Here is a 27,564-nt window from a genome sequence, read left to right on the forward strand (position 1 = left end):
AAATTAAAACCATTGAAACCATTTTGACCATTGGTTATAAAATACAAAAGTGTTAATATATTATATATACTATAATTTATAATAAATATTTACACTTCAGTCATCGTTTTTAATAATTTTTTTAGCATCACTCATCAAGGCATAGACGTTTTTTTGTTAGGCCGTTAGGCGGATAGATCCCATATGACCTTTATTTTTATAATTCTAAATAACTGGCGTTTTTGGTATTGAAGTTTTTTTCGTACATTTATATGTAACAAACAAATAAATAAGTATTTTGTTATAAATAATGTTTGGCTCGTTGTTTATTTCCATATTATTTTTTAATATGAAAGATTTTATTTTTATAATACTTTTGCATCTGCTTAAAAAACTTGTTAAATTTTACCTTGACTCAGAAATTTAATCATTATTATTAATTATTTATAACTTATAAGAATATAACAGGTAAAACTGAATAAAAACTACATCGACTCCTTAGAGAATATTGTCATAAACGATAGGTAAGAAGTTATAAGATATATAGGAGTATAAATTTAATATTGTGACTAATTATTTTTCTTAATTTAACGTCATTTTTTAGAACCATCTAAATGGATAAACATTGTTGATTGTTGACCATTCATAGAAAAGTAGTTATTGATCCCGGAGAAATTATCGATGTCTCAAAAATCAAGAAAAATAGATACACTTTTATTAATGACAATTTAAAAAAAAAGCTGTAATCAATAAGTTAGATGACTGTCGGGGAAACTTTATAATAATAAAAAATAAAAAAAACAATAATGATAATCACATTTTAATTTTAATACAAGGAATAGTAAAAATAATACTTATTGAGATTTAATGCCTGTTCTATATTGTTATTTATATAATGAAAACACTATGAGTCAACGTCTCCACAGTAAACGTTATGCAATGAATTTTTCTAAAGGAAGATTGCTTATGCTATAATATAATACACCAAACAAATGGGTTAGTAGAAGTGGCTATTATTAATTAAACCACACATTATTAATATTATCTTATTTTTTAGTTTATATAAATTTATGAATTCTTGTGAAAATATTTTCAATTTTCCTGATTTTTTTATTTCTCTTGAACCTATTATATATACTTTAAGAATTTATGTATACGTTATATAGGTATTAAGGTGACTGGTCAAACGTTTTTAGGTATAAAGGTATGAAAGTTTCAATTGTTTCGATGAGAATGCATGACATTGACATATAAAAAAACAAAACCAATTTACATTTAGCATTTTACACCCGGGGTTTCTAATATAATATATGTATATAAATTAGTGTACGTGACCAGAAAATAATAGATTCAATAATATGTTACCTAGTACCTACCAACCCTTCAAATATTTAAAACCCTGCAATAATGACGACCGTCTTTAAATTATACCCTGCTAAAGTAATAAAATGATTTTTATAGTCAGAAATAATTATAGTTTATTGTTGATTTTAAAATCTGATAATACAAAATGTACTACCTATTGTATACCTACGTATTATATAGTTGAATATTATATGTTTTCTAAAATATTGTACAGTCCATACGTAACTATCGTAACTGCGTTAAATTTAACACTTAACATCTAATCCTTCTATCTTTATACCTAAAACCTAATTTCCGTTGGTTGATGACGGTGTTTAATAATTATGTTTATTGGGTAGACAGTCTCATTAGTTAAATCTATATTAAGTTAATTAAGTTATTGCATAACCTAAAAATTGATACTAAACATTATTAGCAACTACCTACATACTACGAGTAGTTATGGGAACTTTTTTTTATAATTTTAACATTGTTGTGAATAAAAAGCACTCAGAATTAGTTTAATATACATGCACACATAAAAATTAAAAGTTAACTAAATAATTTAAGAATGTGCTACTGGTGCTACTGAAAATGCGTACTTTCAAAGTTAATTATTTTTAATTAGAAAATAGAAAAATATAAATAACTACATTTTTGTTTTTGTATAGTTATACACATAGAGAAATTTCATACTATATTACACATATAGTACAATGGCTTAGTACGTAAAGGTAAAGAAAGAAACATCTTGTAAATTATAATATTATGACACCTTGAAAGAACCCTTAAAATATACATACAGTTGGTCAAATTAAATCATTCACGATTTCGAGGTTTTGATTAATTAAAATTAGATAGGATTAGATTTAATAATATTGCACATTATAGTACATTAAAATACCTACCTACTACCTATGTGTCATGCGCATTTTGTACATTGTATTCTCCGGTTGAGTTTTTGTGCGGAATCCAATGTGCCGATAAAAATGTGTTCAACGGAATTAGGCGTGGTCAAGGACAATAACGAAGCAATACATTGCACAGGTATTATAATTTATTATTATAGGTATATAAATAAATATTATATAATGTATAATATATAAGTACGTGTTAAATGTTTATATACATACCTAATACCTACAAATGTAATAATAATTTTACTATAACTCGTTTATTAAATATTTAAATATAACATTTTTTTAGTTACTTATGTTCATTCATTGTAAGTTATAACAAAAATATATTATTAATTACATATATTATATCGCGTAGGTATATTATATTTATTACCTCGCGGATTTATCTAATGAAATATTCAAGTAAAAATATAATAGATAATATCGCTGCATGTGCATATATTATACGTAGTAAGATATTAAAGCTGTGTAAATCATGAAAATCATTTAAAACTACATCGAAAAAAATAATAATTATATTTGATTTAATTTTGAATAAATAAGTAAAATTGCAATAATTATAAACGTTGTCTAAAAAAAAAAAAAAACATTCTTACTTGTAGGTAATACGCCAATACGGTGATTATAATAAGATTTAACTTTCTTGTTGTAAGTAGGTGTGTAAGAAAATAATGCCGTTGCACACTGTTTGATTTGATCAAAAAAATGTTTTTTTTTAGGTAATATAAATTATTATTCTCTATATTTTAATATTTAATGTATAGCAATCTATAACGAATTACGTGTAGATAAGCTATCTGTACACAAATATTTTGTAAAATAAATATTTGGAAACTTTTATTTTTTTAACTCACGCGAAATATATAGGTAATTATTATTTATCCGATAATGCCTAATAACTGTTATCTATAGCTGTTATAATATTATTATTGTGATATATTTTCATACAACTAAAAAATATATTGTACGTGATTAACATACTAAATCATAGTTTCATTATTTCATTAACAATATATCATATTGTATTATTTTCTATTATTCATATTTCTGAATATGTTTTAAAATTATTAATTTAATGATAAGATTCGTGTACAAGCGTTTGAGAATATATGTACATTTATAAATGTTTAGTTGGGTGATAATTTTGATTTTAGTTGTTTTTGGATGAATGATTAAATTATTATAATAAATAAGCTTTTTCTGTTTTGAAATATTGTTGAAAAATAAACATAACTAATTATCATGAAATTTATTTTTAGCTAAAATTAAGTTTTCAAAAATATTTTTACCTTAAGGTCCTTATGAGTGTAGAGTATTGTACTCAGACAAAATGTATTATTACATTAATCTTTCCTGATTAATTTATTACTTCGTACTTTTAATAATAATGATAATTAAGTTATTTGAAATTTTAAAACAAGATATTTAGATACCTAATTTATTTAATTATTTTTTTATAATTACTTAGTATCCCATTTAATATATTAAATATTAAACTCCCAAATACTTACATAGATATTTTATGTTAATGTCTACTTTATTATGAATTATTATTATTTATGAGTTATGACTATACAGTATACATTGTTTATTATTGTTATTGATAATTTAACAAATAATAATAATAATAATAATAATAATAGACCTACCAATTAAATAATAATTATAACATTAAATTCAAAATGTTTATTCCATTAAAATATCAATTAAAGTTGTTATTACCTAAATGTTTTATTTAAACATAATAATATATATGTTTAAACGGAACATTGAACTTCAACACTTGTGAAAACAAAACAATCATTAACGTTTATAATCTTTGTATATTCTATTATAAATTATAATATTCTATTCAATATATTATAATCTGGAAAACATTAATCAAAAGTCAAATGTCGCATGTGATTATTATTTATTAGTTTATTACGGTAAACATTTTTTTTCTTATCATAAATGACCTTGGATTTTTTAAAAAGCAAATCTGCTTAGTTAATTTATATAGCAATTTTAATGTCAATAAATTTAGGTTTTTAGTAATTTAGAATACATGTTAAAATATTAAATATGGTATGATATTTTTAGATTCTGAACGAAGTGAGGAATGTATGTTTTTTTGTGTCTGTCATCACGTTTTGGAGTAGAAATAATGCTTTGATTTTTTACTTCAGCCCCTCATCGAAAAGGAAAATTAATCTAGTTGGTACTTTGGGGGGTCAAAAGTAAAAAATAAGTAAAAGAGCGATACCCACTTTCCCACCCTTTTTAGTTCTGAATTTTATAATATAAAGCTACATTAAACATAAATATATTTATTTGTAAATAATTAAAATAAATTATACTTAATGATAAAATGTTAATTGTATTGTTATTAATTACTATAGCTGCCTTTCATTCTATTTTCGACACTACTATATAACACTATTTAAATATATTAAAAAATATCACTAACACGAATCTATAGAACAGCGAATATTATAGGAATTGAATATTATTTGTATTCGTGAATATCAGAAAACATTAAATCAAATATATCTAAAACATTTAATACTATTTTATACCTGCGAAGGAAAAATACATATTATAATAATTATATGCATAGTATAAAATATATTTTTAATCACAATCCGCGAACATTTTATTTCATCAGATTTATTAGAAAATAGTAAATATATAATATAGAACAATGTAGGAACAATATTAGGCTACAAAAATCATAAATGTTATACGTGTATTGTAAAAATGTAAAACCATTAAGCAATCCTCCGTTGTATACTACCGTCTACTACATAATACTCTAGATATTTTACAATGTTCTTTATTTAAAGACGTCCGAACACGGGAAACAACTTAAAATACTTGTGTACGTAATTGTTAATTATTACACAGCGCGGGTTAGCTCCTTAAAGACAAGAACCCTGACCTACAGACAAACGAATACATGCAACAAGCATTTCACGAAAAATATAAACACGAAAATGCAATAAATACGTCGCGACAATGTTATTATTGGTCTTATACTTACGGTTTCGTATGCCGAAAGATAAAAAAGGTCAGTTTTTTTTTCAACATACGACTACTACATCGAGACTATCAAACACGGAATGATTCGTATCTGAATGTCGGTATGGCGATGGCGTCTGCTGTTGACACACTCATTTCACTTTAAGCATTTAGATTTTTTTTTTTTGTATTGGTAGGTAGGTCGTATGTAGAAATTATTATAAATTAATAAATGCATCATATTTATTTATTCCGAATATAGACATAGACTAAAAATAGATAAAGTCTTACGCAAAAACAATTAAATACTATGTGTAAAATTATTATAATATTATATTACTATTTTATATACATTATTATGCGTTTGTTATAATATACTGTATTAATAAATTCTTGTATCCTGTAATTCTGAAATTATTAACACTTAAACGCTTGTAAACGTTGTATAATTTTTTTTGCGATAAACAAAAATATGACTATAATAAGTTATTGTTATAAAAATAATAATTTTAGTCGTTGGCGTTCGAACAATTTAATATTTAAAACGCGTGCTACTTAGTATTGATGAAAGAAGGTATACTGTATACCTACATTACGCAACACATTCAATAACTAATCATAAAATATCTAAATATATGTATATATCGTATTAGCAAATATATTATAGCTAATAATTTTTTTTATATACATAGTTACATTCTGTGGTATAAATGTGTTCCACAGTAAACGTTATTGCGCTATATGCAGCATATACCAATATATTATATTACACAGTGGTGGATACAAGTAGGGGTGATTAAGGGGGCTGAAGCCATCCCCTTGGATCCTATTTCAATGGTTCTTGCTCGTAAGAATTAGTAAGCTAACTATAAACTTTGATTCTATTTAGTATAAACACTATACTATACAGTTCCTAACAGTACCGATAATACTTTATAATATTATATTATTATCGTTAACACTTTTTAAAAGTTACGATCATTTATTTTGTATAATTATATGTAGTGCCAGTATTGTGGCCCTTGTATATCCATATTTCCCTAAAACTAGATGTTTAGCAACTATATACATAATGATTTTTTCGTATCATTCTGAGCGGAGCAATGTATTGATTTTATCATTTACCTTTTTTTGGTTATTTATAGGCATGAGAAATTTTCATTTTTATTAATTTTTTTTTCTCTATAAATGTCGATAAAAAATTATTCACTATGTCGAAATTCATTAAAGTTTAAAATAATATTCCACAAACGATATTTTACATTTGTATAAAAATATTAAAAATACATAGGCACACTTTTTTTTATATAAATCTGAAGTTCGAATTTTAATGAAATTCGTCAAAATCATCGCAAACAATTACAAACGATTTTGTAATTAAAAATGTATAAAAACTTTTATTTTTGCTTCTATGTTTTGAAATTTTAGTATAATGCGATTTCTAATAAATAGTTTATAATGGAACCATAAAATCTAAAAAATATGTATAGTCAATTATTTTTTATAGACATTTTAAGTTTCAATTTGACGAAATTACTAACGATAGGTTAATTTTTATTCTTTTATAATTTAAGAACACTCGTAGGAACTTAAATTTTTATGTACCTACTTATTTTATATTATTATGAATTGTATTATATGCAATAACATTTTTTATTTATTTTAATATATATATATATATATATATATATATATTTATAGGTACTATGAATCTATTTTATTGTTGTAAGTTGATAAAAGATTGTATATTATTATAATAGTTAAATACTAATAAAATAATAAATACAATATTTTCAGAAAAAATTATGTCAACCTATAATAATAATAAAAGTAAAATAAATTACTTAATAGCAATATCAAAAAAACATTATCACTTGGTTATGTAGGCTGATAGAATGTTTCCGGTCAGAATCGTTTTTCGTATAATACAATTATATCAAATTTAACAGATTTTTCCTTGCCCGTTTCCAATAAATTTATATTTGTTTTAAAATTTTAAACTTCAGCTGTATCCCTATATACTAATCATATGTATACAGTGATTTTGGAGATGGATTTTGTGACTTATTTATTTATACAGTAATTACAGGAGTTATAAACTAAAAAAATAATAAAGATTAAAATTTTTAGCAAAAAAAAAATATTATTTAGAAAAATATAATTGACGGGGAAAAAAACTGGTGAGTCGACCAGTACATGTGTACACTGTATATTATTATGATATTAATATATTATATGATACCTATATATACATTGTTTAATCGTTTAATGTACATATCATATTGGTAAGCACTATCGTTATTTTCCATCGTCTAGACTCGCGTGTAAGGGTCATCTAAATGGATTTTTTTTGTAAAACAATAATAAAACAAAAATTTCGAAATGTATAAAAGCAGGCCTAATCGCGATTTCGTCTAAATGCATTATACGTATAAATCTGCTGTTCGATCGACGTAGCAGATTGTAAAATCATTTTATAAAATATTTTTAAACCTATACGTATCTGATTGTCAATAATTTAGCTATACATCTTCGTATGAGTACTTAATTGCATTTGTGCATTAGTAAGGAATTCTTAATAGTACATTATAATATAATATGTTTCGTAACTTTTTTTTAGTAATAAGATTATTGCTAATACTGTTCAATTTAATTATACAGGCATTGTAGTTTTTGCAGCTACTATAATCGAGAACATTTACATAGATTTATATAGAAGGTAACTTCTATATTATGTATCTATCTACTTTTATGATTTATAAATCGCTGTTGTTGCATACTCGTTCTCTGATATTTGTGTAGTTGGAGTGTTTAAATAGAAGATATTACGCATAAAAAACAGCGTACGATGTACCCACCTATATTTACGGCAACAGAAAATAGTTATTTTGTTTAATTAAATTACTCACGAATAGAAACATTGTATTAGAAAATATTCAATAAACAAATAAAACTGATTAAGTCATTGAAGCCTCTTTGGTATGTTAATCAAGTATATAATATAAATTAATAATCATGTCCTCAATGAAATACATTTTTATAAGTTATATTATTAGCTGCTTAGATCAGTATTCAATATAGGGGTAGATATCAAGAACTCACCATTTAAAATTTAACTACAAATAACATGGCTACAATATACCGGGCGATTAACGTAAAAAAATTATTAATGTTTATGAAAATATTTTTTTTTAATAATATGAAGTCATTAATTTTCTAAAAAAATATATATATTTGTCATTATTTTTATTTTTTTTTATTATTTTTTTAAAATAATTTAGTTAATTTAATGATTTAAAATTATGCAATAGTCAATAGACAATTGTTTTACTACTTATTATTAAAAATATACTAAAGGTAAGTCTTTTAAATCTTGTAAAGAAATTATATGTAACATAAATTGATCGAGTAGGTATACTACACAAGTGAGTAAACTAAAACTACTTGTAGAGCCGTATAAATCTTTAAATTTACTGTACTCATAAAATAAACGACAATTCAAGTTGAAAAATATTACAAATCAAATTATAATTTATAGTTTTAAATAATATTGATAATCAAATAATTAATATGTCATTAAATTATTTATTTAACTGTATCCAACTTAATTTTTTTTAAAGAAATGTTGTTCTCTCTTTTTTCTAAATATGTATAATTTTTGATATTGTGATAACATTAGTTATGGTTAACGAACGAATTAACGAACGAACGATTTAGACGTATACAAGTAGGTATGAGTGTGTAATAATATGTTATATGACTAAAGCAAGTTTGGTTGCCTGTAGTTACGGTGATTTAAATTGTATTTTGATAATATAACTTTATTTACAATCTATACAAAATTAATTAAATGTGATATTACTGATAACAATAGATAGATTATGATGTATACATGGCTTTATGATGGTGAGTGAGAAACCCTCTCATCGATAGAACCAACTATTATTTAGATATATATTTTTTTTCATTTTTATTCAAAACCATCTCGTTATAATTTTCTTAAAAGTCTTTTCGATAGATTATTATTAGGTATGGTAGGTGTGGTAAGTGCTAAGTTAAGAATAGAGTTTTATGTATTTTAAAGTCACTTATTAGTTAACTGTTGGTATTTGTAAGTCTTTATGTAGTCATATTGGTTATTATTAATGACACATATATCATATATGGAGCTCCCCATTATTTATTTAAGACTGAAAGGTTTATATCGGAGTATTTGCTTGGTTCTAAATTTTATTTTGAGTTAAAAACTAATAAACACTTGTTTTTACGATATCATACACACTAAAATCATGGCGGTGCAACTGTGCAAAAAATGACTATTAATTGTTATTACCTACTCAATTGAATTGTGTAATACATAATATATCTACGCGTATATACTATATCGTCATCGGATTATTATAGTATACCGCATTTAAAAGGTATTTAAACACTTACAAAACATTCAAGCGCTATAATATTATTCTATTTAGACACCTTTAGGTCTTGTAACACAACTATCGTCGGGCGAATTTGCACGTCGCTAACAAGTGTCAAGTATACCTGTACGATTTTCAGCGTACGGCGTAGCAGTTTTGTTTTTTCTCCCCATTCGCTCGCGCCGCAAAAACGAAAAACGTATACGAAACGATTATTGTCCATATATCATAATATAATATCGTATCCTATCATATTAATATCATTGCGGCAGACGAGACGGTCCTAATGGGTTTGCCGCCACGAATCACCCTGCTGGTCATCGCGATACCGTACACGCATTCCAACGAAGATAACAATATACAATTACATATTATACTTACCACTTACATGTTCTTTTCGTCGTATACCATCTCCCTCATCGACTACCCTACCCCGATGTGTACACGATGCCGACGGCGGCCGTGTCCGATATCCGTATATAAGGGCTACTTCGCCACCCCAAGAACACCAGTGAGCAGCCCGACTTTGAAGACGACACTACAACTGTAGCAGAAGTACACTCGAGGTAAATATGCTCATTTTTTTTTATTAAACTGTTCGTTTTTTTTACTCTTCCGTGTGCTATTATATTGTCGTCGATTTTTTTTTTCGGTTTTTTTTTATTCTCTTTTTTTTTTTTGTTCAAAGTAGTATTATGCACGTGCTTATATTATCATAATAACTGCGCATCAGCGATAAATATAATGTATCTACTTAGAGCTATACTTGAGCGCTAGGTATATATTATCATAAATTTGTACAACGTTTGTTTAAATTGATTTTACCATTCGAGGTACATCATACATTTTGTTCAAAAAGTTAGAAATATAATATCGCGTCCGAAAAGCTTTTAAAATTATAGAACGTACTTCTTACAATATTATATTCTCATCTGAGAGAATTATATTTTATATAAAATTAATTTTTCAAAAGTTAAACATGTTATTAATTAGGTGATAGGATTTTTCCACGAGTTCAATATATTTAATATTATATATTAATAACAAATCCGAATGAACACTATTTTGAACGTTTTCCTGCTTATTGTATACACTCGCATATTATTGAATTTATATCATAATAATATCATATTGTACGATTAATATTTTTAATTTTTTAGTCAAATCTCCATCGAACATATATCCTACAACAATGAAATTCTACGCAGTTTTCGGTGTCTTGGCAGCTTTGGCTCTGAACGCTCTCGCCGATGAAACCAAAGACAGCATCCCGGCAACAGTCTCGTCAGCCATCGATCGGGCTACAGCCGTTACAAAAGCTACCATTGCAAGTGATACTAGTAAGTATAGTTTCAGTGATTAAAATATTAGCATTTTTTCGATACATTTAAAAAAAAAAATTTGTTATAATTATTTTAATAATTTAATCTGACGATTTACGTTTTATAACACTGAAAATGATAGAATAAAACGATTCGTCTCAAATCGATTTTTAATAAAATACTTGAATGGATATTTGTTAAAATGAACTGCAATATGTTTAATTTTAACAATATTGTTGTAGACGCAAAACACAGACTTATCATCAACATTTTGATTAAATAACATTAACAAAAATTTGTATTAGGTTTTTTTTATAAATATCTAAATCATTTTAAAATGACGTAGGTCCCTTTTTACAAATTAAAATATTTTACGTTACCTATTTCAAAATTATAATACATTTATAAAATTAGTATTTTATTAAATAAATAAAAAATAAAAAATTTAATATTTCTCTTGGAAAGTTAAAAATGTGTAAAGTTCTGTTTTTAAAAAAATGTTTGGATTCCTAAAATACCTACATATATTCTATATATTTTCACGAGTATTTTTAATAAATAATGAAAATTTCCAAATAATTTTATACAAACAAAAATGACACAATAAATTTTTTATAGTTTTATACACAAAAATGAGATCATAAATTTCATAAGATACTAAAATAAATCATAAACATTTTTTATAAAATGCATGGCTTAGTGCTTGTTTACAAATGCCATTTCATTATAACTAAACAGCTACAATAGCTTAACCTAATAGAAAACAAATGCGTTATGACTTTTAATAGAATAGATACAAACATTACTGAGCGATGGGTATTTTTCAGCTGAAAAAATATAAGCTCAAGTAAAATATTTTTTTGAAATCAAATCGCATTACTTGTAATAAACAATATAATGTATATATAATAACCACCATACTACATTCTATTCACGTACAATTAAAGTATCAGTTCTGTGAATGATTTTCACATAACATTCATCAAAACTAGCGAATATAGTGGCTGAGGTGCTTTTTAAGTAACAATTTTTTTCAGATGAAACTTGGTCATTAATCCCGAGCAGCTATGGCGCGGCCCTGGCAGCTGGCGGAGCGGTCGTGATCGGAGTCGTCGTGTTGCTTGCGATCTCAGCCATTGTCAGCCCGTTGTTCGGCTACAGACTTTGCCAGATATTCAGCACCTGCGATGTCCCAGCAGCAGGAACAGGGTACAGCGCAGACGCATACCAATCATACCCACCGACTTACAACAAGAGGTAAGCACTTCGCCTTCGCTTATATAATACCGTATTATTCTATATTCAATACATAAGTACACTTGTCGCTGTGTATAATAATATGATCTTTTATTTTATAAACCACTTTTGGCCACGCGATTTTAATTTTGCGAAATTTTCGGGTTTTTTTTTATGTGTCACTATTCACTTATATTTAAGTCGAGAAACCAATATTGACAAACTTTTCTGTTGAGTCGAACCGCAATTTTCATTCGTTGACCTGCTTACACATTATTATTGGAGAGATTTTTTTTATACAATTTCTCTTCTCTACATGCAAACATTAACGGCCCCTGCAATTGTTTTTATTTACCTTTACTAGATACTAAAATAATTTAAATAGCGCGTCAATAGTTTGTGACATTAGTGAACTATAGGTATTTTAAACGTACTAAATACTGAACTAAAAATTAGTTTTAAAAAAAATCATGCGGCTTGCATAATAAAATATTTTATTATTATTTTCAGATCCATCGAGTACGTCAAACCGATCTTGCAAGTATTGAACTCTGCCTATGAAAAATACGGACACGGCGCTATTCCAGCAGGTTTGGCCAACACGATGAGAAACGTCAACGCACAACAATAATCGGCTCAAATCGACATCACTCCAGTTAGCTTTTAATCATAATGTTTCCGGAAGAATTTTAATATTTAAGTCGACAATTATGCACAACAACGGTATATCGTATAATATATATAATTTTTACATGTAAATCATAATCACTATATTATATAGTCTATAGCTGTAAAATATATTATACCTATGTATCGTGTTTAACCGGCATGTCGTACATCACAAACAATAATATAATCGTATTCAATAATATAATAAAAACAATACATATATAAAAAAATAAAACAAATAGTCAAAAAATTATTCAAATACACATATTATATCATATTCCTAAATCTATATAGAATCTAAACAACGAACTTACAACGAAACACGACGGCGTCCTCGGAACAGGCGCCTCCTAACCGTTGTATTATTGTGACGCGTATGACGCGCAGTCATTCCGTCGGGTATAACTTATACAATATTATATTATTAATAATTAAAGTCCTTAACGCGGTAGCGGTGTTGCGTGCGGCGGCGCTAGTCGTCGTTTCGGCCGGCCGCTCAAGTGGTGGTGAGTTTGGACCTCCGGGCCAGTAGGATCATCTTCTCCTTCTCCTCCTCCTTCTGGTCGATGCTCATCTGTGACCGGATGCTGTGCGCCAGCGCCGCGTTCTGCAACCGGCTATTGCTGACCGTCCGGCCGCCGAGCGTCGGCAGCCGCTTGTGCATCTCCTTCTCCACCCACTTGAGCATAGTGAGCACGGCGTCGGGACCGGACAACCGGAAGTCGGCGGCCGTCTGGACCATCGGCGACGGGTCGACGCGGAACGTGCACGCTATGCCCTGCAGCGCCAACATGGCGTCCTCGTTGCCCGCGTACACGACGCGCACTCGCTCGGACCAGTCGACGCCGTACGTGGTGCGCAGTATGTAAATGGACGCGCGGCCCTGGTCCCACGTGACCGGCGGCTTGCCCTCGATGGCCAGGAACCCGCGGTGCGGCTCGAAACCCGCCGCCTCGAATATCTCCACAGCTCGGCGTTCCAGGTGTTCGCGCCGGGCGGCCGGCACCTCCCGGTAGTGGTACGTCAGCATCACGCCCTTGTTCTCCACCCAAGCGCCGTCGCCACACACCTCGTCCCTGAGCACCTTCTGCAGCTCGGCCACCTTTTGCTCGTACTGCCTGGGCACCGGGTGCACGAAGTTGGTGCCGTCCGGGTGCAGGATCTCGATGCCGTGGCTGCCCGCGTACGTCACGTTCTCGATGCCCACCATGGACTTGACGTTGTCCAGCGTCCGGCCGGATATGATGGCGATGTTCACGTCCGGCATGCGGCTGAGCCGCTGCAGCACCTTGACCGTCTCCTCGGACATGACGGCCAGGTCGGGGTGCGACGTGAGGTGCGTGAGTGTGCCGTCGTAGTCCAGGATCAAGCTCAGCTTGCCCGCGCCCGCGATGTGGTTGCTCAGGTACATGTCGAAGTCGTCCAGCTGCAGTTGCATGCTCTTGGGCGGCAGTCCGGTACCGTCGTCGGCTTTGCCGTCACCCGAGTCGTCGCCCAGCGCGCCCATCGACGAGAAGAACGACGTCATCCAGTAGTTGACGTCCAGCAACTGTTCGCGGTGCCTGAGCTGCGTCATGCGCAACTCGCGCTCGTCCAGCGGCATCCGCAGGGCCCGGTGCAGCACGTTGGCCATCTCGTCCAGCTCGTACGGGTTGACCAGCAGCGCCTCGTGCATGGTGCCCCCGGCACCGGCGAACGGCGACAGGATCAACACGCCCGGCGTCCGGATCTGGCACGCCACGAACTCCTTGGCCACCAGGTTCATGCCGTCCCGGAGCGGCGTCACCAGGGCCACCGCGCAGTCCCGGTACAGGGCGGCCAACTGCTCTTGGCTCAGGCACCCGTAGATGTACCGGATCGGCGACCAGTTGGGCATAGAGAACCGGCCGTTAATGCGGCCGATCAGCAGCTCTGTCTCGTCCTTGAGCTGTTTGTACTCCTTAACGTCCGTCCTGGATGGCACTGAGATCTGCAACAGCACCACCTTCTCCCGGTGCTCCGGGTACTTGTCCAAGAACTTCTCGAACGCCAGGATCCGGTGCACCAGACCCTTGGTGTAGTCCAGCCTGTCCACACCCAGTATTACCTTGACGTCGTCCGAAAGGTTCAGGAACGCCGGGGCCTTCTCCGACAATTGGACGAAACGGTCGAACGGTATTCCAATCGGCAGCGCCTTCACCTGTATGGTCCTACCGGCCAACTCCACCAACATGTTGGTCCGGTCCACGCGGCATCCTAGCCGCCGACAGCAGCAGTCAATGAAGTTCAAGCAGTAGTCTTCGATATGGAACGCGGTGAAATCGTAAGCTGTAAGTAATATGATGTCAGATATTATTATTATTATTATTATTAACTATAATTTATAATATAATTTACGTATATTGAGTATATTACCACTTTTTGTGTACAACTATAAATAATTATATATAAGTTAAGCCTATCGTGGTGGTGGGTTAGTCGAAATTAGTGGCAATCATAATTTTTCGAAAACTTTAATAATATATGTATATAAGATGAATCTACATAGGTACTACATTAATCTATATTTTATTATATCAATTAGGTACATTTTTAATTTATTATAATGTATAAATTGAAAATTGTCAAGATGATATAATTTAAAAATCCATAATATGGTAAAATATGTACTTCAAAAAGTTAGTTTAGTTTATAAAACACTATATATAAACGTACAAAATTATCGCTATTAAATAAAATTAAAAAAACCACTTAAATAAATCTTTGTCGAAATTTCATATGTTTTTATTCCTATTTGTACAAGATAGAATAATTAAATATAGTGCGTAATAACTTATATTAATTAACATATATTATTAAAGCCACCAAAAAGTAATTCAAAGTCTTCAAACCAAACTGACAACTTATGATTTCAATCAATATTCACAAAAAAATATATACTTATGAAATAAAACACAGTTGTTCACTAATCATGATTATTCCATATTGCCAAAAAACAATATATTATTAAATTATACAAATTTTAAAATATACTGCTCAAAGCCTCAAACATGCATAGCGTAGATAAACAAACATTTTCGTTGTATATTCTATAGAAAATATATAAAAAACATTTAACCAAATATTAAATTTTAACTATATTTCACTTTCTATGAACAAAACAGTAACGAAAATACTCATCAATACGCTTAATTCACAGCCTTAATTAAAACGTTGGTACGTCTTAGCTATATATTATATATCATAAACGCCCTAAGGCTCTTAGTTATTAAATGTTAATAGAAAGAAGAACTGCTAAAAGTTTCAGTTTTAAAATTGAAATTTAACACCAGTACACCACTGACAGTTATCCTATAGGTTATTATATTGTATGTGTACTTATTAATTATATTATTATATATATAGATCAGTGGCGAACTCAAGGAGGGGACTGAGGAAGAGGGACCTGGGTTCTCCCCTTGACCCTATATTATATATGTAAAGCCTAAAATCAAATTCAAAATATTGTACTTAAAAAATGATATGATATGAATATAGTAATATAAACAAATTTTCCCTCCCCACCCAAAAAAAAAAAAAAAAATCCAAGATTTGACACTGATCTGATATAAATCATATAGTTTTTGATACTATTATTGAACTGACGAACCATTTTAGTTAGGTAGTATTTACTTTGTACGACCCATATCATGTCCAAAAGAAAAAGATGATTGATACATAAATAATTATGTTTTACATGTGTAAAAACTAACCATTTTTAAAATAATTTTTTCAATGTTTTTACCTACGTACATTTTAATGAAATATATTTTTACTACATATTGTGACCAGTTTCTGAAATTTACGTTAACTAAAGTTGGGTCACGACTCATCGGTTAAATAACACTGATATAGATTATGTTAACTTACCCAACATTCCCTGGAGAACTTGATCGTCCCAAGGCAACAGTCTCATAATGTCCCACGATGGAAACGGTATATGTAAGAAGAATCCCAGTTTACACCTTAAATTTTCTGCTTCACACACTTGACGAATTTTGGTCGCAGTTGTCAGTAGCTGATAATCATGGATCCACACCAAGGGAGCCGTATGGTAATCTCCTGCCTTGTCTAGGGTTTTTATGGCATCTCGCAGGGCGTCCAGCGTGCAATCGGCAAACTTGTCGTTGACTTTACAGTATGTCTAAAGTGAATAATAAAAATAAAAATAAATTTTAATCTGTCAATTTACACACTCAAGGTCGACAAATTATTACTTTCCAGTCCCTAGATACGAAATTTGCACGATCGGGCATCGAGTGAAATAATGGCCAAAACGTGCCATTACAACAACCGTTGTAGAATTCTTCGATTTCACTTTTATCTAAGTGTACCGGTATAATCTGCAATAATAAAATATAATACAATAGTAATCACTATAAAAACTCGTAAGAGTTACGTAATACAGTTCATGATTTATAACAAATATGCAAAAACTCTATATCCGTTCGGGGATGTGAAACAAGAAAACATCGTTTATTAATTGTTATACATTACGTTACCTACATGAGTTTTAAAAAAGTATCAAATATATTTGATATTAGATCTAGTATTTGTTATACTATTTAAATAAAATGTATACATAAATTATTGTTTTATATTAAAATGATCTTACTTGACTAGATTTGAGTCCAGCGGTTGGAGCTTTGTCTTCCGGATCAGATTCCGGAATTGGATCATTTGGTTTTAAATCGAAGGAACCGGACCATCCAATCCATGTGCCATTACATTCGACAACAACTGGTGCGACGGCCGTTACAAGACCACCGGCACTATAAATCAAACAGATTATCGTTATGATATTATTATAATAGATTAATATTTGTAAGCATTTAAAAAAAAATGTTTTATGTTAAAATATATTTCAACAAATCACGAAAAAGTAGCTAAAATTAATAAAAATTAAAGAAATGTAATAGGTAATATTATAGGCAGGCACTTTTTCGATTATTATAATATAGTATAATCAAATATGTATTATATTTTTATATTATTGTAATTCTATTTATTTTAGAGAGTACTACACGATCATAACCAAATGTATTGCTTACCTTTGTTTCCGCACTAAGTCTCCGTCTGCGTTTTTACCCAACACGAATGGAAGTCGATTGGAAACGACGATGAGAGGAGCGTTGATTTCTCTCTTTTTATTTCCCATGCCGGATAAATCTGTGTAACAAATAAATTTTTCGAACTTAGTTTTAGGGAAATCCGTTGAGAGAAACACCTTTTAAGTCAAACGAACAAAAACGGAGTGAAATTGCATTGCTTTTTTATCCTCATTTTATCCTGTCGAATGGAAATTTATTATTATTATTTTTTTTTCTTATAATCGAAATTGCGACGAAGCCTTTCAAAGACAGCGTTTTGGTCTCGTTGTTCAAAGTGGAATTGAATTCTTACGCACACATACATGTACGTATCTTAAATTATACATATATTAAATATAATATATATACGACTGCGAATTGCAAGGTGTACATACTAGCAGCCACCACAACAGTCCACTAATTTGAATAATAAAAGAGTAATTAAGATCTACAATGTTTCGCACGTCCTGTAGTGCAGTGCAGTATAACACACACGCACATATTTTTACAGTGTTTATACTTTTATAGAGTTTTAAGCATGAGATTCTCGAAGTAGAGAATAATTTTTCAATTTATATTGTTTAAATTTAAATACAATGCATATTTTTTTTTTATAAAATACGAATAGTTTTATACTACCTACATGTTTAACTCATATTTGATTTCCCGTTCAAATTTAATAAAATTAAATATTAATAATAATAAATTTACATGAAAGTTATATTTGACAAGTACTAGAGGATGAGGTACCACACAATTTTAACACAACGTGCACAAAAATTGATGTGTAGGTATAATATATAACATTAATATATCTACTTAAAAGAGTAATTATATTTTAAATGTATTTTATATTAATATAGAATTAATGTGTTAAATTAAAATGAGAATAGCAAAACATATGTATAAAATATTTTGTAAGGTATTGAATTTTTAATTGATATCATAGAACACAGTATACATTTAGTTTTCAATTTCAAAACGAATCTGTTACGATCAAATATTTATTATTTTTTTCAAGATATGATCCTATATTGTAGTCAATATGAATAATTATTAAGTTAATATTTATCGACTTGAACTTCTGTACTTTGCTAAGTAGCATACATTTACCGCTCTTTTTGTAGATAGTAATATAATTATTTATAATAATAAAACTAGTAAATACATTCATTTAATTGCGTGTCTATAAAATAATATCTATATGACAGATTACATTGTATACGATTTATAAATCCTAATGTCATAATGAATCACTTATGAAAAATAAAATGATCACAATATATAGAAATAAATTATGTTCCACTCTCAAAATATATTGTTAAATTAATAACAATTAACCGTTTTTGATAATTCGTTTGAAACCAATTATTTTGAAATCATATCGAGCAGTACACAAAGAGATTAATTTAAATATCAATTTTTTTTTATAGTGTAAGGAGGCTCGTGACGTCATTTGATAACCTTGAGTACTAAAACAGAAGGTAATAAATTATTTGAATATTACGGAAAATGTGATAAGCTATAAAACTGTTACGTGAAACTTAAACCACGCGCAGTACGAGGACTTCTAGTTTTCTCGCTATACGATTATCCACTTGATTAATTAAATAAATAAACAAATATATAATTATAACAATGTACAAAACATTTTACATTAAATAAAAAGATGATAGTTTACGAACAATTATTTGTAAAACAATTTAATATACCTATTAACTATGCGTCATGATGTACCACAATTATTATTATTTTTTTTTAAGTTGTGTCATAAAAACCTTAATATAAATATACTTATTTGTGTTGTCTATAAACCATTGATTACATGTACGTAAATCACAACCGTTTCGGAATATGTATTTATGACCATAAAAAACACATCAACAACAACAGGTGCGACCGAGACGTAGTGGGTACGAAAAACGATTAAAAATCTAAAATATCGAATACGATGTAAGCTATTTTCGAAAATAACAATTATTTTAACTAACTATGATGCGACAATTACGAGTAATGGATGGGTCATATTATCATAATACCCGGCGTATATGACTCCATTATAATATATATTGTATTTAAATTTAAGACCGTAACGCGCGAAAAGTTTACTGCCGTTTATTTCTTGTACTTGTTTTCAAGTTTGAATACATTTAAATAGCATTAATTTACAACGACAATAGTTTCTGACGAGAAATTATTTTAATTACTGGTATTTATATAAAAGGCGCGTTTTGAAAATGTATTTTCGTCCAATAACTCATCAACGAATGGTCGTGCGTCGCATACAATTTATCGTATACGAAAACATTTTTGAACAAAAAACAATTTCGTAACCAGTACGTGTTTTTATATCTCCACATTTGGTCGATGAAAACAAAAAAAAACAAAAGTCAAATAAATCGACGAAAGGAGACTCTAGGAAATTGTATTTTTTTTTTCACTCCAAACACGAAAACATTAAATTAAAAAATTTATATTGCAACGCTCGACGGCCGAGCCTCTGCAGTGATCAGGTTACGCGGTACACGCCGGTAGACACCCTCCTATCTCTCTACAAGCCTATATTTTGTGCAATGTATGTGCTATTTTATCGCCGAGTAGATTTGAAATATTTACAAGTGGTAAACGTGATAAAAAAAAAAAATTAAATTCTACACGCGCGTATCGTGTGCAAAACCGTTCAAACGACAAGTAACTGCGCAAGCCGTACAGGTATTATCGGAAGGTATACCTATTATACTTTTATACGCCTATATACATATTATATTACGAGTATATAAATGATTTCACACGAATTAAAATGTTACGAACAATATTTTACAAAATAGAACACTTATTATACGCCTAATCTAACTCACGTCAATAAAATAATAATTGAATTAAAATTTTTTTTAAAAGATATTATTGTTATTAAATCGTTGTCTTAGTTGTGTCTTACTTTGGCCATTGGTCCGGAATAAGTTGCTAGGCGCGTTGGAGTCATAGTCGTTGATGCTTACACGACGACTGGCCATGGTGGTGACGCGGATGATTTAAATTATTTTATTTATTAATTTATTATTTTAAATCGATTAATCGATCAGACTGTTGAGACAATGCGAACGATCGACCGTTCGAGTGTTGACTGTAGACTATCTGTCTGAACGACTCGGGTTATATATAAGTAAAACGCGTTCTTATCATAAATCGGAACCAAGACAACTTAATATCATTATAATGCACACAAACCGTACGCGCGATTAATGTTATGCTGCGTGGGTTGGGAAAATTCGATCATTACCGTTTCGTATTATCAGATTCACTAATTTATGATAGGTATTATTATTATTGAACATTATTAAACATTATTATTATGCATGTATGAGTTCAATACGGATTTTCGATAATAAAACACGTTAATTGTGTGTGTAGCGATAATGTACCGTCCGACGGATTCGTTCGCGAATCTATGATCGTATAATTTGTAGTAACGCCACTGCTGTGACATTCGGTCGGCAAGCCTACACGATCGTTTAATAATTTTATTAAAGGTGGGAGGAGAGGAGGTCCAAACTACCTACCTACATACTCTGTCCGGCACGCGCGTTCGAAAATAATAATATAATAACTAAAGCAACTTGTATATGTCATTTGGTCTAAGAAGATTTAAATTAACATATGTGGTCTACGCACATTTATAAGGGTTGTAACCACTAATCACACTTCTTCCCACCAAAAATTATTCCATAAAAGTTAATTCCACGACTGTTTGAAAATAACGAATATTGTGGCACTTTCAATTATTTGTCACACTTGCTGGGAAGAGGAGAGGGACACATGATTATCATTGAACAGTCTTTACCTTTGTATTTTATACAGAGTGGTTTAGCAGACAATGTAATGTATATAAGGTATTATATTATATTCAAATGATAATACCTGTATGACCGTCATTTTCTGTGGCCCATGGCGCCAAGTCGTGATAACGGATTACATAAATCATCAAAAGTCCCGTATATTAATCGATAATTTAACGGACACCAAATTAACGCATTGACGGATTAAAAGTGACACGTTATATGTATAAAAAATTAAAAACGTTACACAAATTACAAACATGATTTTACAAGCATATAAATACTATTATTATTTGTTTATAAATATTGTACTACTCGTATAATTGCATTATATATACATGATGTGTATAGTGTATACACATCATGTATATCTGATAGTTAAGAATAATAGGTTTAACATTAAGTATATTCTATTCAAAACATGAATTATAAAAACGAAAAAATAATAAACTAATACATATAACACCTACATAATATAATAACGTACGTAAAATAATGTGGCATACTGTGGTCGTTTAAGTTTTGAGTTTCCTACAAATTTGACAGGAATTACGTTAAATACGATCCCTGTATATTATGTTGAATATATTATTATAGGTAAGTACCTACTATGTCAATTCCGTCTCAACGGGTTTTTAAGTTTCGAAAAATATCGAGTGTTATGAAATTAAAACGAAAACAAACCTTATTCCTAAAACAATACACTATAAATAACTTTGATATAACATTTAAGTAGAATACAGTACTACCATAAATTATAATACATTGTGCAAGAGATTTTCTTATTAATCGCGAATCCAACGATTGAACATTGCAGGCGAATTTGCCATTAATTGAAAAATGCACATATTTTTTTTTGCTATAATGTAATGTTTTATATTAATATATTAAAATACGTGTTGGAAGGTACTATACACTGAACTTTGCGAACAATAATAATTTGCATATCCAATTAGATTTCTAAAATTAATATTTTCATCAAATGCTCGAGGTTAACACTGATTTTTTTAAGGTATCCTTTTCACTAAAAATATAGCTCTATATTCGATAAAATAAATTCCAGCGTTCGTGGTTTCGTTCCGTCAACGCCAATCAAATCAATTTCTTTCCTCCCCCGCCAATCAAATAATTATTTCGTTTATAATTTATTAAATTTCAAGAGAAAAACTACTTTCTGTGTAAAACAAAAATATGAATTATTGCGTAGAAATTAACCGATCTCTGGCAGGACGTCCATCCCCACGATAGATAAGGCCACTCTGACAAATGGCAAATTGACTAATAAAATATAATCATTATATATTTTATGGTCGTTATTGACAAATTATGATCCGCATATAATACAATAATTATTGTACTTATTATAAATTATAATATATACGAGTATTATAGATAGGCATATAACGTATACAACCGTCAACCATATTATCTAATAAGTAATAATGTTCGATTATCAGACGAACTTCGATCTCATTACAATAACAATAACACGGTAATACGCAGTATACTATTATACGTACTATCTATTATGCGTATGCCACATATTAAACATATCAATAATTTATATTGTATTAAATACAAATCCGACGCGTTTTCAAATGTATATATCATATTATTATATTATTGTGTATCTAGTATTCTAGTGTTAAAATGTGATTATTTGCAATAATATTGTTTTAGTGTACAATTATCATGTAGGTACAATTATCGACGACTAATAAAACAACTATTATTATATTGTTAGTAGATACTGCAACAATTACAAAATTACAATATTATCGAACTCCACGTGGCTCGTTGTGATTGATTGATAGAAAACAAATAAGTAATCTACAGTGTTATATAGTTATTACTTATTATGAGTTTAGTGCTTTAATCCTGATATTCTAGAACGCGTTTAGAAATAGGAAAATTATTTTTTAATACTATGAAATACATAACTACACGGTTGTCATTAATAAATCGATGTACTTTTTATTCATTTTATCAAAATGTAATAGAAAAACTAATTTTTTTTAATAAAATCCCAGACTGATTAATGATTATATAAAAATAAAATATATATTATCTACATAAATAGGTACTTGAATAGTTTTATTTTCAACCTTTTAATCTTTTCAACTTTAAAGTATGAAGTTTTCAATTAGGCGTAGGAATCGAACCGGCACTGCATAACAAACTGTTGATGCTTATAAATAAAACATTATTTATGACTACTTTTCCACTGTAGATCTGTGGATCTTTGTATTACATAACATTATTAAAAACACAAAAGTGGTGGGGGGGTACACTTAATTTTTACTTCCAACTGAGTTCATACTGATTACTGTATCGAATACTTTATGTGTTAGTTTCGAAATGTGAATACCGATTACTGGTGTACCTAGTTGTTTTGAAATATAATAACTATGATAACACTACGAATAACACTTTCTTTTAACGAGTACAATTAAATCAGCGGGCAAAAGATATGGCAAAGTATTTTATTTATTACCTACCTATCTAATATTTATGAATACGTGTATTTACATATTATTACGAGAAATGTCAATAAGTAGGTACTAGGTATCCAAAGTACCAAGTAAACAAAACAAAAAGTATTTAAAAATAACAAATCACTTGAATTGTAAATTGCGATTAATGAACTTTTGTGTTTACAATTTTCAATTTTGTACCATATACTCGATATAAAAGTGCGTCATTAAAACATAAATTTCAAGTAGTGTACAGCCCTTGAATATGTTGTTATCTAAATAATTCAAAATGTCCACAACAATGAAACAAGGAAGGAGTTAAGGTCAACGATTTTAAATATTCGGAAATAACCGGTTAATAATATTATTTATATTATTTTATAAGGTATTTACAAATAAATTGGTAAATTATTTAAATTTTAAATAGTATTTATAGGCTTTTAAGTTTTAACGCGAACTCTTTAATTTCTTTATAAGTAATATAATAATATCATCGAGCTACAGCCATCATTACTGAAATGTGAAATACAATATGTAATGTGGTTAATGTTCATTACGTCTTATACTCTCCAAACAGTCCAAATTAATAATATACTCAAATACCCAATCCACGCACATATGTCACAAATCAACGCGTTTAAATATTAATTATTATACTGGACTAAATGAATATGAAAATGAAACATAATTTATAATACGTAAGTCTATTCTAAAACCGCTATAGAATAACTTGCTGTAATCAGAAATTATTTCAAAAACATGGATAAACTGTGTTTTAATGATATCATTAGAACAGTTTAGATATATTTACTCGTATTATGTGTAAATAGGACAGTTTGTGTTTTTATATTTTTATGTACCTGTATAATATATTAACTATATGCAATTAATGAGATGTTAATGTTCGAAAGAAAAAATGCATTTATAAGTATACCTACCTATTTATACCTACTACAAACTATACCTACCTGTGCGCGTTACATTATTATAAGGTCAAATTATAAATCATCAGTCGAAATTCGTTGGTTGTCCGAACAATAAATATATTTTCGTTAATTAACATTTAAACAATTTGAAGAATTATAAGTATTCGAAATTAAAATATTTTGCAGCCCGTGTGTATAATTTATAGTGTTTGGTGTATGCGTAGTAGGTTTAGATATATCAGCTATTTAATATATATATATATATAGTATGTATATTATATACATAATAATCTTTTACAAGACATAATATTTTGGAGTAAACATCATAGTAATATTGCTAAATACTCGATGTTCCGGTTTTATTATTATTTTTTCACAACATAAAAAAAACAATATCATATCATGATATTAATAATTATTACTTTGTTTATTGTTTATGACCTAAAAGTATAATTGTAGTCTATTATGTATGTATATATATATATGTATATATATATGTAATACGTATATATTATACGCGCATAAATAATACGTGTACTAACGTTTCGTATCAAAACAGTACCAAGGTCTATTGCAATTTCACAGCTGATCAAGGGAAATGTCAAAAGTTAATAGCAACGTAATAATATTAAACGTTGTATCTATTTATCTGCTGTTTGCAAATTGAAAAAAGAACGGTTATAAAGCTAACAATAACAATGATATAGGTGCGTTTAACGAATATTGGACCTGACTATATATAACTATAAAATATACGTTTTACCAAATGAAATATGTGTCGATTGAAATACAGATACGGAAATAAAATATGATATATTTTTATTCTACACCGATGTACTTGTAATTAGTACAGCCAAGTATATTGACGAACGATGATAAATTCATTATATTTGAACTAATTTTAATACTGATTATTTCGCACACAGACATGGATTAATGTTTAAGCTAAATAGTCAATATAGGCATTTGCTTATAGATCCAAAGCTATCAGCGAGGAGGCTATAAATCTATGTTATTGTACTACATTATGTTGTATCATGGTATAAATTACGCATTTAATTATATTATTGTTATATTTTTTCATAACCAGGCTCTGGACTTGGGCGTGTATAGAAGACATGAGCTCCCTCGTCGAGCGTGTGATTTATCCCCAGTCAAATTTTAGTGAATTCAAAAGTTAAGATTAATGGCTAGCAGGTATATAGAATACATTTACTAAATGATATTATATTATAATATTATTTAAAATGTGTATTCAACTAAAACATCTTAGAAAATTAGATAGTAATAGTCCATTATGAAGACCAATAACAACCTTTCCAATACACACCACTAACCGTGAAAGTCTATATTTTTCATACACTACTTAATGATACGTAAGTTTTTCGTTAGATCGTGAATATCAAAATCAAAATCAAATCAAAACAAGATATAAATTAAAAACCTCTATTAACACCTAATATATGTTTTATGACTTTATGACATAAACAAACAAACAAACCCGCCGAGTGAGTGGCAAAACACGTAAAATAATATCCACATAATAATAATATATAGGCGTTGTAATTTTCGTACAACCATCGCGGGTCTGCAGGCTTACCTTTGAAGAATCCCATTTCGGCGCTCGATCACTCGATTTATTTTTTCGGACTTCGGAAGTCGTAGCAGCAGAAGTCGATACAGAATCTTCGGGTAGTCGCATATAACGAACTATCGTCGTCGCGTATCCAAATGAATATACTTCTTCGCGTACGCGCGCCTTTATTGTAGCAGTCTTCGTCGTCGATCGTTATTGATAATGCTTTGAAACGCTGCGCGCGAATGCGATCGGCCGCGACGGCAAACGTCTGGCGGAAAAATCGTTCCGGTTATCAGCGGTCCCCCGTCACCGCCGCTTGGGGCTATTATATAGCGACGGTGATGGTGATGCTGATGGTGATGATTGATGATGATGACGATGATGATGATGACGACGACGATGATGATGATAACACTACTAATAATAATGATAACGCGAACGATGGTCGCGGCGAAGACGGTAGAGCGCACGCAGTGGCGTTTCCCCCGCCACCGTCATTTCACGATCCCCCGGGGACGCTTTGGCGGGGATGACGGTCACAGCACTGATATTACGCGCGTTTATTTGGGCTTATGTGCGCGCGTACAAGTGTTTGAGCGATAAGAGCGGCCTCCCGATTGTTATATACCTGTGATCGTCGTCGGCGTAGATCACGGACCGTGCACGTGTGCGTAACGTGGCCATCGACAACTGTTGCCGCTGACGACTGCAACAGCGGTTGATACAATCGATACCGAAGACGTTGACCGCGGC

General features: G+C 30.1%; 2 protein-coding genes across 4 annotated transcripts; one reads left to right on the top strand and one right to left on the bottom strand.

Annotated features, from left to right (window-relative positions):
* Positions 1 to 10,068: 10,068 nt before the first annotated feature.
* LOC132918552 (uncharacterized) lies at positions 10,069 to 13,141 on the top strand. Of its 2 annotated transcripts, none has more exons than XM_060979818.1 (4): positions 10,069 to 10,227; positions 10,822 to 11,001; positions 12,024 to 12,240; positions 12,730 to 13,141. In XM_060979818.1, the coding sequence occupies exons 2-4, from the start codon at positions 10,854 to 10,856 to the stop codon at positions 12,848 to 12,850; spliced, it is 486 nt and encodes a 161-aa protein (XP_060835801.1). In that variant the 5' UTR covers positions 10,069 to 10,227; positions 10,822 to 10,853; the 3' UTR covers positions 12,851 to 13,141. The 2 variants fall into 2 exon arrangements, with proteins under 2 accessions (XP_060835801.1, XP_060835800.1); XM_060979817.1 differs by having other exon boundaries at positions 10,070 to 10,227; positions 12,021 to 12,240.
* On the bottom strand, positions 12,928 to 27,208 carry LOC132918550 (uncharacterized). 2 transcript variants are annotated; one of them, XM_060979816.1, is made up of 6 exons: positions 26,833 to 27,208; positions 17,958 to 18,075; positions 17,522 to 17,678; positions 17,124 to 17,249; positions 16,777 to 17,050; positions 12,928 to 15,195 (listed from the first exon to the last, which is right to left on the bottom strand). In XM_060979816.1, exons 1-6 carry the CDS (start codon positions 26,846 to 26,848, stop codon positions 13,385 to 13,387), a joined length of 2,502 nt encoding a protein of 833 aa, XP_060835799.1. In that variant the 5' UTR covers positions 26,849 to 27,208; the 3' UTR covers positions 12,928 to 13,384. The 2 variants fall into 2 exon arrangements, with proteins under 2 accessions (XP_060835799.1, XP_060835798.1); XM_060979815.1 differs by lacking the exon at positions 26,833 to 27,208 and adding an exon at positions 20,935 to 21,413.
* Between the last annotated feature and the right edge of the window lie 356 nt (positions 27,209 to 27,564).

Source organism: Rhopalosiphum padi, chromosome 1, assembly GCF_020882245.1.
Source record: "Rhopalosiphum padi isolate XX-2018 chromosome 1, ASM2088224v1, whole genome shotgun sequence".
Classification (NCBI taxonomy): domain Eukaryota; kingdom Metazoa; phylum Arthropoda; class Insecta; order Hemiptera; family Aphididae; genus Rhopalosiphum; species Rhopalosiphum padi.